The 18,830-nt window shown below is 42.1% G+C and overlaps 2 protein-coding genes across 2 annotated transcripts; one reads left to right on the forward strand and one right to left on the reverse strand.

Annotated features, from left to right (window-relative positions):
• Positions 1–931: 931 nt before the first annotated feature.
• leo1 (LEO1 homolog, Paf1/RNA polymerase II complex component) lies at positions 932–18,830 on the reverse strand. The gene is made up of 14 exons (XM_080729559.1): positions 18,752–18,830; positions 18,405–18,550; positions 12,934–13,274; positions 10,347–10,756; positions 9,245–9,352; positions 8,988–9,079; positions 8,413–8,561; positions 6,977–7,061; positions 6,411–6,505; positions 5,784–5,918; positions 3,885–4,020; positions 2,707–2,899; positions 1,991–2,088; positions 932–1,143 (listed from the first exon to the last, which is right to left on the reverse strand). The coding sequence occupies exons 1-14, from the start codon at positions 18,807–18,809 to the stop codon at positions 976–978; spliced, it is 2,214 nt and encodes a 737-aa protein (XP_080585685.1). The 5' UTR covers positions 18,810–18,830; the 3' UTR covers positions 932–975.
• On the forward strand, positions 15,339–16,646 carry LOC308288194 (uncharacterized protein). The gene is made up of 3 exons (XM_080729561.1): positions 15,339–15,518; positions 15,790–15,904; positions 16,337–16,646. The coding sequence occupies exons 1-3, from the start codon at positions 15,499–15,501 to the stop codon at positions 16,508–16,510; spliced, it is 309 nt and encodes a 102-aa protein (XP_080585687.1). The 5' UTR covers positions 15,339–15,498; the 3' UTR covers positions 16,511–16,646.

The raw sequence follows: 18,830 nt of genomic DNA on the forward strand, positions 1-18,830 counted from the left end.
GTAAAATAATTAGGATTTGATTCATATGCTTTGGAAAATGAGAGAGCCCAAGACATCACAACAGCACTCAGATGCAATAAAAAGGTTCTACACCCGGAGCCCACAGTGTGCGAGCGTTCCTTTAATGTTGGTTATAGGACATATTAATATGTCTAGTGTAGTAAACCTGTTTCTTTCCTCTATGAATGGATTTCAGTCATGGGGACGAAAATGTATAATATACTGTATATTGATTACTATAAAGCTATTGTCTTCCTCTTAGAAACCCACTTTGACATACTGGACGCTGCCATTATTTGTTTACAAGAGAAGCTGCGCAGATGTGGGCGCGCACATCGCGCCCCACTGACTCCAATAGGATTCAGACTTCTCGCGAGACGAGATTTCAAAGATGTGCGCTTTAACAATAACAATGGCCGTGCCTGCCCTGTTAATATTAGTGTGGATTATCATTATGTATGGCAGACATGTACAGAGAAAATGGATTTTCCAGCGAGAAAAATAAGCAGACTAACAATGTTACCAATCGCTCGGGTGGGTCGGGACTCTCGGGAGGGACGAAACGCAGCGAAAAGACAAGATTGTCTGTTATGAAAAAACCTAACATCATTCTGGACTACTTTTTGGGGGAGAGAAGAACGCCAACTAAAGGTAAAATAATCTTCTAGGCCGACATCCTCCTTTAAGAGAGGGGTTTTCAGACTGCAGTGGAAAACGGGGTGCATCTCCCATGATCTCAAAACACTATGATTTAATATGTTCCCCGATTCATCACAGAAAACAAGAGACCTCAGGGAGCCTTGGTTATACAAAGACATTTAAATTCTTTATTTCTCGACTCACCTCAAATGTACAGAACACACACACAAGTCCTCTGAAAATGTACAAAACAAATGTGGCTGTAATACGCCACACAGACGGAGCACTGATAATGCTGTTAAAGTAAAAAAAAAAAAAAAAGAAAAAAAAAAAGACTTATTCATCATCATCCTCCCCCGCCTCTACCCCCTCTTCCTCCTCTTCCTCCTCATCACTGATGACATATTTCTTTGCCTTCTTAGTTGCAGACTCGCCGTCTTCATCATCATCATTATCATCATCGTCGTCGTCAGCCTTTCTCTTGGCCGAGCCCCCCTCGCCCTCCTGCAGCGCAGAGGTGGAAAAAGTACTCACATTTTGTACTTAAGTAAAAGTATCAATACTGCACTGTAGATGTACTCCGTTACAAGTAAATGTCCAGAATTCAAAATGTACTTGAGTAAAAGTATGAAAGTATTGGCATCAAAAGTAAAAGTACTAAATGTTTGAAAATAGCAGATCTACAAGCTCAGAACACGTCGCATCACCAAGGTATAAAATAGGGCTAAACTGGTTTATGTGTGTTTTTATAATATTATAATTTATATCTGCAAAGTAACTAGTAACTAAAGTTATCAAATAAATGTAGTGGAGTAAAAGTACAATATTTGGATCTGTGATGTAGTGGAGTGGAAGTAAAAGTGCTGGAAATTGGATATACTCAAGTAAAGTACAAATAACTCAAAATTGTACTTTAGTACATTACTTAAGTAAATGTGCTTAGTTACTTTACACCACTGCTGCAGAGGCGCACACACGCACTCTGACACACGCGCACACGCACACACGCACACACACACACACACACACACACACACACACTCAGTGAGAGAGTGAGTGTGAGAAGGAACCCTGATTGACAACATTAGCAAAACATTGAGTACTGCATCTCAGGACTGTGTGTGCATGTGATCATTTCAAACCCATTGCAGTTTATCTGCAGCCTCAACACAAAACCTTTCCCTTAGCGTCAGCCGGCGCTGCAGACTGACACTTAATGTTCTTTGCAAGGGACTGCTTGTTCCCATTTACTTTAGGAAGAAAAGTAGGCTTTGAAATCCTTTTCCTTCCCCCAGCGGTGTTCTTCTGCATTACAGTGCCCCCTCTCTCTTCCAGCCGGTACTGCACCTACCTCGTCGCTGTCCAATTTCTTGGCCTTCATCAACCTCTGGGCCTTGTCGTCGTCGGAGCCTTCATCGCTGTCGGATGAGTAGATCCTCGCTCGCTCCTCTGGATGGGGGGGGGGGGGGGGGGGGGGATGTTAACGATGACCATAGAAACATGGCTGACTTCAGACAGAAAAGTGAATGCACTGGATACACAGCAAAACCACACAAAGCTTACACTAAATATCTCTGCAGGAAACAGCCAATCTACAAGCCTCATGTTTAGTGTAGTGCAAAAACAGGATGCCTAGTATAGAGCCCTAGTACAGGGTTTCCCAAAGTGGATGCCGTGATGCCAGTCCAGGGGTCTCAGAATAATCTGATAATATTTGGAATTCATCACTATCACTTCACTATGTAAAACAGACCTGATTTGCACTGTACTTGAGTTCTTTTCCCATCTACGGCCAACTCTCTTCACCAAAAATAGCAGATCTACAATCTCACAAAGCTATTTTTAGTAGTGAACCTTCCGCCCAGAATAGGGATGCTGGGGTTAAAGTGGTTAAATGTCAACTATAACGTTATTTTCAGTCTAACCCAGTTCTGATGGAAACTGATATTTCACCATGACATAGCCTACCGTATTTCAGGTGAAAAGATGTGCATATTTACAGTGTAATTCAGGGCTGCCGTGGATGAAAGTATGCACTTTAAGTGGTTACTAGTCTCTGAGTCTCACCCCTGAGGCCTCCTCCTCCTTTGTATTTGCTCTTGATGGCGGCCAGGCTGACGGCCTCCTCCCCGTCGTCGTCGTCGTCATAGCGGTCAGGCTCCAGGTAGCTGCTGCTCAGTCCCCTCTGGTGCTGCTTCTCCCTCATCCTCCTCTGCTGGGACTCCCTGCGGATGGAGGCGCGCAGACGCTCCTCCTCTTTCTACAACACACAACATGTAAGAAAGCCGGTGTTCATATCCATGCGTTGACCTAATGCTGCGTTTCTCTCAAAGGTTGACAAGTCAAGACTCAAGAAACACCCCCCAATCTGCTGTAGATTTGGTGGTCGATAAGATTGGTGAAGATTGAACAGACCCTGTTCAAGTTTAGTAAGTAAGTAAGTAAGTATAGAGACTAGAGTTTAAGTGGTTAACATCAACTGAAACCACATGAAGCACAATCCCCCAATTATTGGGTAATTTTTTTTTTGCAATGACACCAAATCCCCAAGATTGAACATCTCTAGCAATGCAGAGGATAAGAAGAGTTGTTAAGACAAGAGCAAATATGGACACATGCAAGTGATATATGTCTCAACTCGCTCAACAGACACTTTAGGGTCCAATATCCTGCAGATGCAATGGCTGCTAGTCTACTAGATAATACGAAGGGAGTTTCCAACACATACTGTAGATAAAGATGTTCACAGTAGAAACAGATCAGACCATCACTGTTGACACAATTTCTGCGTCACTAAATTCTACATAACTGCATTATGCAATATCAGATTATGACTTTATGTAACCCATTTTATCTTGTGGTTATACATGAACTCAATCGCTCATAAAAACGACACGCCCAGGGCATGTACTGCAGAGGTCAATGAAAGAAAGCACAACCAGGTGGACTTAATACTCAGTGCACCGAGTGATCTTACCTTTATCATCTCATACACTCAAGGGCACAGAGTAACTGTACTTTCATCATCTCTTTAATACACATTAATTCTCAGTGCAGTCCAACGCTATCACACCTTTATCATCTCATTGCGCTGGGACTCAGGGTCTCGTCCATACCTTTATAATCTCATTGCGCTGGGATTCAGGGTCCCGTCCATACCTTTATCATCTCATTGCGCTGGGACTCAGGGTCCCGTCCATACCTTTATCATCTCATTGCGCTGGGACTCAGGGTCCCGTCCATACCTTTATCATCTCATTGCGCTGGGACTCAGGGTCCCGTCCAGCCATGGGAAGGATCCTGATCTTCTGTGTCTTGGAGCAACGGTCGGCAAGAGACAAGGTCATCTTCCTGTGGGTGGCGCTGTCTGTGGAGTGGGGCCTGGCAGGACAGAGAAAGCATAAACCTATGGTTATGGCCTTCTTTAAAGCTCATTGTAGCTCACTTTGACGTATTAAAGTGCAAGGGCTAAAGGGTTCAAGTGCATACATTTTGCATATATTCACTGCTCCCGAACAACATTTACTTGAAGCGTGTAGGTGTATTTAAGCGAAATCAACAATGGCATGTTAACATGCCATGCTTTCATTTTGCTCTCTATGCATAGGAACATTTGGCATGATAGCCTCTTGCTAGCCAGCTCTCTGGTTAAGCATGTATATCTTTGTACAGTATTGCCAACAATAAAATCCAGAGACCCTTTTGTTTTTAATATGAACTGCAGTCACTTGGATCTCCTGCTCTTTGTAACCTACTGTATTGTTGTAATCATTTGGTTCTGGTGCAGATTAAAGGTCTGTACACAGGAGTGTATGATTCATTAAAATGAATGTAAACTGCTTGTTTGCATTACGAGTACATAAAGAGGTGATGAAGCAACATAATTAGTTTTAGATTTATTTATTTTTAAATCATGAATGAGGCATCACAAAATTAAAATTGTATGTGAAATAACCGTGTCGCTTTTTCATAATGGTTTATTTGAACTTTGGTCCCAATTCCTGATCCAAGCCAGCACTGCTCTTATCATAATACTCAATCAAAACAAGTGCCGATTGGCCGTGCAAGGTCTAGGAGGGCAGTCAGGCAGTAAATCAGCTTTTGCAGGCATGCTGCCTGCTAGTCCCAAAAGACAGAACATCCAGGTAGGTGGAGAGTGTAAGAGGCTTACAGACGCCTGGTTGGTAGAAACCAGGGCAGCTAGTACAGCTAATATCTGGGAGTTCAATATTTAGCAAATCTTTGAATATATCTTTTTTTTTTTTTTACATTTGTAACTCAAATATTTGCTTCTGGAGGGGTCCCTGTAACAACATATTTTGAGATGGGGGTCCGCGGCAAATACATGTAATTTTGGGGGTCCTTGAAATTAAAAAGTTTGAGAACCACTGACTTAGAAGGAGTTAGAAGAAATTCATAGAATCAGGTCAAGATATTCAAAGACTTGCACAGATTTTCCAGATTGTTCCAAAATAGCAGATCTACAGCTATTTTTTTTATAGTTAAAGCATACAATAATGGTTAAAGTAATCATGCGTTCCCAGTCTAAAATAATGGGTTAAAGCATTAAAGAGGACATTTCTGATAGAGATCAAATAAAAAGGTTCTATTGTTATTGGGTTGAGTTGGACAAGCTCTGCAGGTCCTTAGACCAGGTCTGGCAGCAGAGGAAAAACACAGCAAAACAAACAAGTCACCAAGCAAAATGACATTTCTTTCTTTTTAGCCCAAGTCGTGTGGTCATCACGTTCTCACTCCCAACTCAACACTCAGTCAGGACCCCCTAGTGTCACAGTTCAACACACTTTGTGGAACTTTAGCGTCAATTTCCACAACGTGGACACGATCGTGGCTTCCGGGGCTCTTCAAAATAAAGCGAAGTGAATTGGCGGCCCACTGTGTTTTGTTGATTACAAGAATAATGGCACTAGAAGTGTTAATTTCTAATGCAAGTTGGTAGCTGGCATTACCTCAGGTAGCCTACAACGATCTCGCCTATTTATAATTAATAATCGGTTGGATTATCCATATATAGCCTATTGCATGAGTCTTTCAAGTTTCAACACCACTGTTCATCTTTATGGACATCGCTCACGTAATTATCACCATAGTTATCATGCCAAGTGAGTGTGGAAGTGTGTTACCTGAATGTGAGCTTGGTTTTGAACACAGCCTGTCCCTGTAGTCCAGTACCCTGCCTGATGAACAGGTGGTTATGATCTCCCTGCAGGGGAGCTTTGTAAACATCAAACACCTCATTCCCAAGGTGCAGTGACATGCTGTGGATGGGAAAAAACTATACTTAATCCTACACACTTAATTCTCTTTCTTTTCAAATCTTTTTATTGAAATGCAGTGTCATGTTAAGGCAGGTATACAAAGTGATGACACCCCAAATCCCATTCCCATCACAATGGTTATTGACACAAAGTAGCATGAGATTTGAAGCTATCATAGAACATAACATTCTAATATAGAATGAAGAGAATCCTGCCCATAAAAAAGGGTAATAAATAAAACATTTTTTCCCCTTCTGTAATCCCAATTTAGTATTGAAGCCAATTCCCCAAGCCCTGTTACTCTACGCTAGATCTATCCATGCTAATCCCCACAGTAGTCATTGGGAGGGTGAAGACAACGACAGGTCTCCTCCGATACCTGAGCCGTCATGCCACTATCTTCTTTTCACCTGACATTGAGGACACTTAATTCTCTACTGTTAAAGGTTTTTGTTTATAAAGCCAAAGCCTGAGGAGCTACAGAATACAGACCTGCCATCCGACCATTTGACGATGCGTGCGTTGCTCTCCCGTGTCTCATTACCCTCCTCGTCTTTCTTTGCTCTCCAGCGAATGGTGTTCTCCACCTATTGCAAGAAGAGATGGCTGGTTAGCAAGCTTGAAGATCTTCTTGTTGGCAAGCGACTAGTATAATTCAGGCATTATCTTCCCTACCAAACAAGTAGCTGGTAGCAACACTGCAGGCAGTGAAATTATTGTACTTCGAGCTTCCTCAAATGTGTGTTTAACAGAATAGCAATAAGAAAATGAATTAAAATAGCGCGGCAGCAATACATATAGCCAAACATCAATGAGACAACATGAACTGTAATCTGCAGACTGTAAATATGAAAATATGTATTTTTTTATTCCTGTGAATCTATAGTATATATACATAATATATTATTGCACAGCTGCCTTTAATTGTATCCTCAGTCATTCAACAAAACATTTGAGCATTATGTAATGCGGTCACCGTGATTGATATAACCACTGAAACGCTTTGGTTTATGTCAAATTACACTCAGAAAGGCACTCCACAAAGCAAAACCACGTACCTTAAGTTTGAGCCTGGTCCGTCCCTCTTCATCCAACATCTCCTCATCCTCAAACTCATCTTCATAATACTGAGGATCGAAGGGCCTGTGACAGACCATACAAGAGTAAATACAGGACGATACCAATACAATATTTATGTTACAAGTAAATCTACAAGATCAGCAACACCTAACAGCTGATGTACAGATGACAAGCAGACTAATGCATACTGCACCAGTGCATCTTCTAAACAATGCACCATACTTGAGCAACAGCATCCTCTAGTGGACAAACATGCAGACAGATTGATAGACTCATCATTAGCACTATGCAGCACCTCAAAACAAGTTCAAGACTTTCTGATGCTAATAGGATTGTAAAGGTAATAATCTTAAAGGAGAATTCAAGAGTAGCATTTTTCTTACTTAACATTTTTATAACTCCAATCGCAAATTTGTATCACTCGAAATGTAGTTCTGTAGACATCTCTCGTTCATAACAGTGTTTGTGTGCTAACTGGGTCACAGTAGCCATGACATCTCCTTTTGCGAGACTTCCGGAAGTACAAACACTGTGGAGAGATTTAAGTTACTATATCTACAAATATTTTGTAGATATAGTAACTTAATTTTCGATCGATAAAAATAAGCGATTTACCGCAAAACCCCACCGCTCGCGCTCAGCGCTGGGGTGGACTCGGGGAGTTTTCACCTGTAGCACTAGTTCTGGGATACAGGATTAAGGCAAGAAAAAGACTACTCTGGAATTCTCCTTTAACTGTTTAACTAAAAAAAGAAAAAAGGTATAGTTTCAGACTATTGATTGCACCCTTTAAGATCTGTGTTTACTGCATCTTTCCAATCTTTTCCATTGTTGATTGACAGGGGTCATCGCCATGTTGGCTTGTGGTGGACATTTTTGTCAACATTCCATTTTTGCCAAAGACATACTCAAAAGGGGATCTCTGATAATGAAATCAAAGAAATGGACCCTCACACTGTCAAGAACTTGCACAAAGAAATAGCTTTGACATTTCGTTCATGTGGACCTGAATTACCAGAAGCACATAAAGAGATAGCTCTGAATGACCATGACAGGTCTAACAGAGTTAGAAATGTGTACATTCCCAGAGTTCTGGGGGTCCTTGCAAATAAAAAGTTTGAGAACCACTAGTACTAGTGGACTCCTAATGTGCCATACATAGTGTCATAGTAAATCAGTGTCATACATATTCTGAAGAAAACATGGAGACTTGACAGTATTCAGTAACTGGGTGTTAATATCAAAATAAGAACATTCTAATGGTGTGTAAAACAAAAAATCTAAAATTTGCCACGGACAAGGCCAAGTCTTTGCCACGGACACATTTGTCCGTGTACGGACATATTGATGAACCCTCTAGACTAGCGTGAAACTTGCAAATGGATGTACGGTGCCCAAGGTGCTGGACTCTAACCTGGGCTCCACGGACAGGAAGTTAGGCAACTTGACAAAGTAGAGGTCAGACCCCAGATCAGTGCTGACTTTAGGGATCTCCACCTCAATGCGGGTCTCAGCGACGGGCTCCTCGTCAGCATGTTCCCCCTCCATGCCATCCTCTGCATCCTAAGCATGGACAGGAGAGGAATAGGAGAGATAATGTTTTGTAATACTATTTTGAATGGTATACTACTGAGTAGAACTAACTCTTCTTGTCGCTTGTAAAAAACAACTTGCAAAAAGTCGCATAATCTGGAGGGTCTTGGCACACAGACAGATCATTATAACTTAGAAAGCTGAATGCAAGTCTTTTTATGTTTGGTTTTGCTCGGCTGTTGAGCAGATCTACAATTGTAGATCTGCTATTTTCAGCATGTAACCAAGTGTAATATCAGGCATGCCCACCAAAATACATTTTTGTTGATAAAATCAACTGCAGATTTAGTCAACTAAAATCTAAAACATTTCGGATGACTAAAATATGACTCAAAAGACCAACTAATACAACATAAAAATGTGCCGTCAAAAGGTAACGCTGGTTGGAAGACAAACCAGGGGCTGTCCTGGAGTGGGAGGCTTCTCAGCATCGCTGTCTGAAGAGATGTCATCCGCTTCTCCAAAAAGGTCATCTGCTGTCTTCCTAGCTGTGGGGAGTTCCGGAGAGAAAGCTTGTTTAAGTAATAACAACATAAGATACTTTCAAGCTGTATATCAGTATACTGAGGGAGCATTGTGTCAGAAATGCCTCAGGGGAAACGGATACATTACATTTGGAGTAAAGAAAATAGTATTGTGAAATAGTTTCATACTTTTCTTGCGTCCAACATCACTGTCTGAATCGGAATCAGATGTAGCCTTCTTCTTGGTTTTCTTTTTCCCGATGAAATCGTCTTCACTATCACTGCCCTTTGGAGACTCTGGATAAACAACAAGCATGTGTGGTGTAAAGATATTAACCATAATAAGATACACAAAATAAATAGTATCATGTGGATCGTATGCCTTGGCTTCAATGTGGATCTCATAGACTCCATGAGGCCAGGCTGTGATGTCAGTCATCTTTGACGCACTTATGAGAGTCCTGGATCCCATGGGTGGTTGCTCAAATGGGTCAGAGGGAATTGGAAACTGAATGGTTCTTTGTCTTTGGGTTATAATTATAGTTATATTCATGTATGATGAACTGATCCAAAAATATAACAATTTGACAGTACAGTTAATGTTAGGCTGAGCACAGGCTGAGGCAGGGAGGTGGTATCACCAGGTAGGTCATTTGGCAGCAGAAAAATTAAATATACTTGCTTGTTGGCCTGCAACAAGCTTCAACTTCTTCCTTAGTGGCATTGTAAGTTATAAATATATATCACTATAATTTAAAATATAATTATTAATGAGCTTTCAGCTACTGCTCACTTGCTAAATACTGGCACAGACAATCAGGCTTCAGGTTGCTGTTACTTTGAAAAGTGTAAGAATCACCTCTGTGCAGTGTGCGGCAGTGATTTGTCGACGTTTGTTACTCAATAATAATAATAATCTTTAACAAAGTAAAACTTTAACCTATCCTGAGAGGAAATTCAGTATTTTAAGTCAACCTTCAGGTTCAAAGTTCTTCCTTTGAGGTTCTAGTACTCTATGGGGCCTTTCCCACCAAAAGAACTTTGGTTCAAGAACCAGTGCCATTCAACTTTCTTGGAACCTTCGTTTGTTCTTGCGAACCGGCCGCAAACTGGCTTGTGTTTCCACCAGATTGAACCAGAGGAACCAAGGATTTTGTGGTTCCTGCTCCGAACCAACTCAGTTCTCAGTGGAAAAGCTCACCTCTGGTTCATCCCATAGGTGGGAGAAAGAACCCGAACCGGTTCTTTGCCGGTGGAAAAGCACGCCGAGTGATCTCAAGGAGTAATCTACCTGACTTCCTGTTCCTTTGCACCTCGTCATCCGAGTTCTCTTTTTCCTCATCAGAGTGGTGACGCTTCTCCTCCTCATCCTCTGACTGGTCACTCTTTGCTCCTCCCCCCCACTTCTCATCATCCGATTGGTTCTCCCTTCCGGAACCTTCAACATCAGAGTGGTTCTCCCTTCCGGAACCTTCAGCGTCAGAGTGGGGAGTACCCGGACCGTCAGTGTGAGGGCTACCCGGACCCTCAGTGTGAGGGGTACCCGGACCGTCAGTGTGAGGAGTACCCGGACCGTCAGTGTGAGGGGTACCCGGACCGTCAGTGTGAGGGGTACCCGGACCGTCAGTGTGAGGGGTACCCGGACCGTCAGAGTGGGGGGTACCCGGACCTGTCTGGGGAGTTCCCGGTTCACTGTGCATACTGTATATGGAACAGATAAACAGAATAAAAATAAATACATAAAGCACAGATTTGATCATATTTTGTAATGAATTTATAACACTCAATCTATCCATCCATCTTCAACTGCTTATCCGGAGTCGGTCGAGGGGGCAAGAGTTTAAGCAGAGAACTCCAGACTTCCCTTTCCTTTTTTTAAATTGGCCAATTAGACTTCCCTTTCCTGAGCAACATTAGCCACTTCCTCCCGGGGAATCCCAAGGCCAGTGTTGAGATGTAATCCCCCCCCCCCCCCCCCATCGGGTCCTTGGTCTGCCAGGGCGTCTCCTCCCAGGGGGTCTCCTCCCAGTGGGACGTGCAGCGAGGACATCCCTAGTCCAGGGGTTCCCAAACTTTTTGGTCTCAAGGCACCATTTTTTAATCCGAGGCACCCGTACATTATAATTTTCACTCCCAGCACCTTATATTTATAGCATATCGTCGTTGTCAGGTGGAAACCTTGTATGTCCAAAACCAGTTTGTTTTGTATTCATCATCTATAAAATGTACTAAACTAGTGAAAACAGCAGATCTACATGCACACAACGCCTCGCGATGCGAGGCGTTGTGTGCTTGTAGATCGGCTGTTTTCACTAGTTTTGCGCGACAGTCTTGTATGATGAAGCAGGGCTTTGCTTTACCAAAAGACATACACATTTGAAACTTGGAGATACGAGGTTTCTGCCTGACAGTGACGATATTTTAGTGATTATGTTGCGAGGGAAATGTTGAGATAATAGCCATTTTGGTTAGAACTGACTGAAAATAACTTTGTACTTCAAGTTTAAAATGTTACTAAATATTTTTTCGTGTCCAAATAAATTCCAAAGATTATCAAATGATCTCGCGGCACCCCTGGACTGCTGTCACGGCACCCCAGGGTGCCCCGTCACCCACTTTCAAAACCCCTGCCGTAGGGAGATGCTTGGGAATCATCCGTACTAGACAGGGGCATAGTTCTGCCGATTTAAAATGACTCCAATACGGAACTAAAACTTCCTATGATTGGCCGCTAGTTGCGCTGTTTTCCCCCCCCGGCCGATCGCAAAAAGAATTTCCCACCATTGGATCCCATTCATTTTCCCCTTTGATTTTCTAACTATATACACATCGTCATACATACTTTATGGTTCCTATCGCTAGTTATCGCTAGCCTTTCAATCACCATCATATTCGTTTTGTCGAAATGTGGTCCAATGTATTTTAAAATAAATGATAAAGTTGCGGGGGGAGGGGGGCAACTAAACTGATAGCAGCCGGCTGTGTTCTTCTTCGTGTGCTGTATTTCGGGAGGCTCCGACTACATTCTCCCATGTATCCCTGCGTTGCACGTGACCGTTGGCAGCCAATAGCATCTCTGATGCTTTTACAATTCTATTTATTTCTATGATGGCGACACCCATTCCAAGGGGTAGAAAGGGCCATTTGCGCTGCATAGAAACCAATGGCTTCATTTCGTCCATATTTTTCTACAGTCTATGGTACTAGATGCCAGTCTCTCGCAGGTGACTGAACTTCTCAACCCATCTCGAAGGGAGATGGCAGCCACCCGTCTGGGAAAAATAATCATGGCAGCTTGTATCCGCAACCTTTTTCTTTCGGTCATGACCATAGGCAAGAGTAGGAACGAATATGGCTCGGTAGAATGAGAGCTTTTTTGCCCCGGCTCTCTTTTTCGTCACAACAGTGTGGTACAGTGACCGCAATACCGCTCCTGCTGCTGATCAATCAAACTTTCTAACCAACCTACAGTATCTATGATCTCAGTTGGAGGCACTTAGTTTCTATAACTGCTCCATGAACACTGATGACCTGGACCCAGTGGACACTGGGACCTCAGATCAGATGGTTGGAATGTCATTACAGCGTTTGTCTATACGGCAGTACTGCTGGAGAAGGAATTCTGCAAGGTCCAGCTAACACCCATAACAAGTTGGCGGGGTCCGACACATTTATTTGGAATGCTTATTGTGAAAGAAAATACGAGTGAAAGATTATAACAAAGATAATGTTTAACTGAAAAGGTTACACACTATGACTTTTGGAAGACATTTGGAAGAGTGCCCTTCAATGTTCAAAAACGCCTATCAAAGATCTACGTTTTGATTTAGCCCACAAGTGTTGCCACCAGCGGTATATAAAGCGTGCCCATGTCCTACCTTCTGTCTGAACGGGCACTGCCTCTCCCTGAATGGGCACTGCCCCTCCCTGAATGAGGGCTCCCCGCCCCCGACACGGCACTGCCAGCCGGGCTCCCAGGTGCACTCCCGACGTCTGACCGATGCCCGCCTTCCTCCTCGTCCTCGTCTTCATCCCGATGGCCGCGCTCAGAGCCACTGTGCTGCTCAGCGTCGGAGCGGTCGTTGTCCTCTTGCTCCGAATGCATGCTCACATCTGACTGGTTCCCTGAGCGCTCTGACTGGTTGTCACTGCCGCTGCGCCGGCTGTGTCGGCTGTGTTGGCTGTGTTGCTCGTCCTCGCTGTCATCTCCAAACAGTTCCTAGTTGGTAAAGAGACCGTGTTTAGCAGACATCCCAAAGTCAGCAACACATATAGTTATATATAGTATTAGGGATGGTGGGCAATTAAGCTAGAAACCGACATTTAAAACCCTATTGGCTATCTTACGGTACACACAGAAAAATAATGGTTCTTAAATGGTTCTTTAAAAGGCTATATGGTTCTTTAAAGAACCATCACCTACTAAAGAACCATTTTATTTAACAAATGGTTCTTCAGATTCCTCACATGGTTCTTTGGGATTTAAAAGGTTCTTAGGCCTATATGGAGGTTACAGTATGTATTTTGCAACTGTAAATTATAACCTACATATTAATTTAAAACAATTAAAATTTTCAATGTAGGCATTCAGCAGATGAAGAGATGGAAAGATAGAAGATAAAAAACAACATCCTATATTAAAATTGTATTAAGGAGGACCTTTTAGCCAGCCGGCAGGTTTATCTCTGATGTCACTGACTCAGCCATAACCATGCAACTACACCCAAATATGAAGTGTATCTAACCTAAATGTGTTGTCATGGCATCAGGTGCAAACAAATCAGTCTGCTCCATATATGGGTACAAAAGGTAGCATGCCCATATAGGCCTATGGATATATACTCCATCTATAATATAATTTTTCAAATAGGCCTGTCTAGAATCTAATGTTTTAGGCTGTTGTCTCTTTGGGCATGGCATTACATGTTATTATATCTCTCTCTCTCTCTCTCTCTCTCTCTCTCTCTCTCTCTCTCTCTCTCTCTCTCTCTCTCTCTCTCTCTCTCTCTCTCTCTCTCTCTCTCTCTCTCTCTCTCTCTCTCTCTCTCTCTCTCTCTCTCTCTCTCTCTCTCTCTCTCTCTCTCTCTCTCTCTCTCTCTCTCTTGCGTGCGCACGCACGCACGCACGCACGCACGCACACACACACACACAAAACAGCGGGCCGGCATTATGTCGGCCCCGTCCACTTTTTCCTTCTCTGTAGGCTACTGAACTGCGTCACGTCTCCTCACGAGTTGAACTGGAAGTTGTTAGCTCCATTCTTCAACATTTCTTTCATTCTGGAAGTAAGGTAAGGTTTTTTCGACTTTCAACATGTTTTAGTTGACGTTAGAATGTTCCACTGCCATCATGCAGAACGAGCAGTAGTTACATTTGTTTGTTGTTTGTTGCCAGGGCAGAGGGAAGAGTCAACATTACTGTTGGTTAGCTTAGCTGTTAGCTGCAGCTGCTAATTCAATTGACTGTTAGCTGAAAGCTAAGAAGGCATGTAGTTGAACATTTGATGTAAACTAGCTTAAAGTCAAGTTTAGTAAAGTTGTTGAAGGCATTTGGAGTAATGTGTGGTCTGTGTTATTTAAATGACAGGTCAATGTGTTTTTTGGGGGAAATTGACTCTGTATTTCCTTCCAGAAAGTGTGAAGGGATTTGCTGGCAGCAAATGAAGACAAGATACTGTGAGAAAGCAATGTAAGTTATCCTGTGGAGTGTGTGTGTGTGTGTGTGTGTGTGTGTGTGTGTGTGTGTGTGTGTGTGTGTGTGTGTGTGTGTGTGTGTGTGTGCGTGTGTGTAACAATGACACATCCACAAGATAATGGCACAAAATAATTAAATGTCAGTAATATGGAAAATTCTGTGTGTTTAGATTATAATTTATGTATGTTCATATCAATGGTGAAATTGATGTTTGACAAGTATTGGACTAATGTTAAATATAAACATTTTGCTGACCCTACTGTACATTAAAGGACAACCTCACCACTTTTCAACCTATCTTCATTTAATTGGTCCTCACTAATGTTCATGATAGCAAAATTCATAGAACTCCATCTAATGGGGAATCAAAACAAATAGAAACTAGGCTTTGCATTCTTGAAAAGTTGCAATGTTATAATGGAAGCCATTGTTTTCACTATAATAAAAATGTAAATATAAAAAAAAGAATAATCTTCCAAACAATGTTCATTGGTAGATGGATTTCTGAACTGCCAAGTGGGTCATCATCATCATCATCATCAAAAGTGGTAATTAAGGTTTATGCAGTATAGTATAAGATGACTTAAAAGGTAACAGTATATACAATTCTGAAGTCAATTTAATTTACATTTTAAAAGAATGAATGCAGCATTTTTTCTTTTTTTAAATCATTTCAAGAGTAGCTGCCGCTGCCAGGAAGGGTTCAGAGGTCAGCAGTGTAAGCTGGGACAGGCCACCGCCATCAGCATATGTCTGCTGCTATTCTATGGTAAGTGGAGGAAGGGGTCACTGTGTCCTCACTGAAATTACACAGTATTACAAATGTAACCAAACTAGAGGTTCTGCTAGTATCTAGTAACTAGTAGCGTAGGCCCTCACATTCAGTAGGCTACACTATCGCTCTGAACACAGCACCACCAGTTCTTCAGTAAAAGATTAAAGCCAGGTACTTAGAAACATCCTCATCTTTGGCACTATCCTTTTGCACATACTGTCTTTTACCCACAATCATTGTGTGTGTGTGCATGTGTGTGTTGCAGCTGTACTGGTAGCAGTGACCGTATGGAACCAGAAAGGCAGTCGTCCCTGCTGAGCACGAGAGCTGGGAGGATATCAGACAAAACATCCTCGACTACAACGTTCTGCATACAAAAGGTATTGGCATAAAATAAACAATTTCAGAATCATATAAAGTATTTGTATCATGACATTGGATGTTGGATAAGGGACACGGACCCCAAAAGGGCTGAGAAATAACACTAGATGCATTGAAATCAGATTGGAGCAATCTGTTTCCTCAATTGTAATTCTAAATGTAAACAGGATAATAAATGCACTAATTGTGCATGCACACCTGAATCACATACAAGGTTTATTTTAGTATTGATGTCAACTCAGAAATGTTAACTCAAGCCTTTTGGCCCCAGAAAGAGAAAGTGAACATTTAGAACAGTAAGACTAGGAGGTGCTGTTATTCCTAGCGTCTAGCATCCACACAAACCTACTGCTAACCATTTTCCATTTTGTATGAAAAGGGACAGACTTAACTATCTTAAATGTGACTAACTGAACCTCCCCCTTCTTCAGAACGTGTACGACAGTGTCCCCTGTGCTCCAGCCTGTCCCAGTCGTCCGGCTCATCAAGTCCTCCCATGGCTCCTAGGAGGATGTGCACCCGGCTGGCTTCTCCTGCAGCAGCTTGGGTGCCCTGTACCTCAGCATTCCCCACCATCACCACACGGCAAACAGCAGCTGCACTAGTAGTGACGCTGCTTACGACGCCAACAAAACTGGCCACGGCACGAGCGGGGACGTGAATGACGCCAGCTACGTGGATGTCGCCCATGCAGGACGGCAGTCCCACATCGACTTCAAGAGCTACGTGGCGCACACTGCTTCAGCAGTGTTGGGATTGGAAGTCTCATCAAAGATGATGCACAACCAGTCAGTGACTTGTTCCTTCAAGAACTTCCACTGAACTTGCAGGCTCATTTTAAAAACTTGGAGGTACCCATTGCTGTTGATGAGAAGCTCTGGAAGAGTAAACACATTGTTTTGAACTCTGTCAAGTATGCGGCTGGAGCCTGTATGAGGTGGACTTGCTTTGTATTCTTCTTTTTTACTTGCACAGCACTTAAGAGATTTAAATGTTTTGAAACTGTTGTACTGATGTTAAATTTTGATTAAATGATGATTTGATTAAATTCAAAGAGTTATAACTAATCTCGTGTTCATCTTTTCCAACAAATCTGATATATTTTAAAGTGTAGTGAAACATTTATTACCCTAAGAACCACTTCTTTAGCTGGAAAACCATTTTTTAGCTGAAGAACCATTTTTTTTGCTGAAGAACCATTATTCAAAACATTTTCCAAAAGGTTCTTCAGAGAACCTTTTTTTGACATGGTTCTTTGAGGAACCAAAAATGGTTCCTCAAAGAACCATTTTTTGATGGTTCTTTGAAGCACCTTAAATGGTTCTTTATCGAACCATTCGAATAAATGGTTCTTTAAAGAACCTTGGTGAAAAAGGTTCTTTGTGGAACCAAAAATGGTTCTTCTATGGAATCACTCTGAAGAACCATTTTTGGTTCCAGTTGGAACCTTTTTTTTTCTGTGTGTAGGAATGATATACTCAAAACTCAATAAGCATCTATCGCCTGTCTGGAACAGTTTTGTTTGTCAGGTTGCTGTATTTCAACAGATTTCGTTTGTTGATCCCATGCCGATTTCATTTTAAATTATTTGATATGCTGATCTCATTATCTAATTGTAGCATTATTTTGTTTGCAATCTCAGCATCATTGTAAATGCCAAAATGAGACGCCCAATGATGACTACTACGAAAATCTTAAATAAGGGTTGAATGAATGAAAATCATTCAATCAACTCTATCATAAAGAGTGAGCAAAAGTAACGTTTTATTCACACAAAACAGTATATAGGCATTTCAGCTTTAACATTGCAGTTTAAGTTATTATTATTATTACTATTATAAAGGGTATGCACATGCATAAAGAGAATGGCAAATCGAGTGGCAAAGTGAGTTTAACGCCATTTAACTTCGTTAAATGCAATCACATGGGACTTTTCTGTTTGGATGTATGGACTCTCAAGGCCAGAAAGCTTTTTTTTTTTACACTCGGTAGGCATTCCCGCATAACTTCCGGGTATGATGATGATTTCACACGCATACCCTCTATTACAGGGGTCTTCAACATTTTCAGGCCAAGGACCCCTTAGTTGAGAGAGAGAGAGAGAGATGAAGCCCCCACAACCTCTTCATAGATTCCATATGGTTTCATTGTTTGACAGTCACAGCACAATAACCAGTGTATTTTGGATTCATGTCAATTTATGTTTTCAGATATGTAACCACTTGAGCCGTCATTAGCTAATAAATTTGACCTTTCTTTCTGTACTTAGTCTGCTCTTTTGTCTTTTTCCCCTCTACACCAATTTCACCAAACCTCTTTGCCAAAAATACAGTTATCAGAATATGGACACTAGGGTTCAAGTTGTTAATGTGAAAAGGATTGTAAGATTTGGAGGTCAGGACCCCCTGTAGTAACTCTGAGGACCCCCTAGGGGTCCCGGGCCCACTGTTGAAGACCCCTGCTCTATTATTATTATTATTACTATGTAATAACTCAAACCTTATTGATGCTGGGCTTCCCTGCATCGGGACCCTCCTCATCGTCATCCCGTTCCCTCTCACTGTCGCTGCCACTGCCAGAGACATTACTGGCGGACCGGGGTCTCTCCTGCTCCGAATCAGAACCGGAGCCAGACCCGGAGCCGGCTGAAAACAACAAAAACAAGCATCCACATCCAGGCTGTTAATAGAGGCTAGCCTATTTCCATTAATACATGATGAGAGACACAGACGTAATACAGTTAGGTTAGGTTTATGGCCGCTAACATGTAATCCTAGGCTATACAGATACAGCCACTAAAATGATCGTCCTAAATTAAGTTATAGCCGCTAAAAGGTCATTCTTACCACGTTGTTCATTATCACTATCGCCATCACTCCCAAACAATTCGTCCATGTCCGCCATTTCTCTCCACTTGTGCAAAGA

The sequence above is a fragment of the Nannobrachium achirus genome, assembly GCF_963921795.1.
Source record: "Nannobrachium achirus genome assembly, chromosome: 7".
NCBI classification, from domain to species: Eukaryota; Metazoa; Chordata; class Actinopteri; order Myctophiformes; family Myctophidae; genus Nannobrachium; species Nannobrachium achirus.

Bases quoted from the DNA above. Each gene is read 5' to 3' on its own strand.
- LOC308288194 (XM_080729561.1), top strand. From the start codon at position 15,499: ATGTCTGCTGCTATTCTATG. The intron at 15,519-15,789 runs GTAAGTGGAGGA...TGTGTGTTGCAG, and splicing joins ATGTCTGCTGCTATTCTATG to CTGTACTGGTAGCAGTGACC. The intron at 15,905-16,336 runs GTATTGGCATAA...CCCCTTCTTCAG, and splicing joins CAACGTTCTGCATACAAAAG to AACGTGTACGACAGTGTCCC.
- leo1 (XM_080729559.1), bottom strand. From the start codon at position 18,809: ATGGCGGACATGGACGAATTGTTTGGGAGTGATGGCGATAGTGATAAT. The intron at 8,562-8,987 runs GTTTGTCTTCCA...GTCCATGCTTAG, and splicing joins CCACTCCAGGACAGCCCCTG to GATGCAGAGGATGGCATGGA. The intron at 2,900-3,884 runs GTATGGACGGGA...TGTGTGTTGTAG, and splicing joins AGCGCAATGAGATGATAAAG to AAAGAGGAGGAGCGTCTGCG.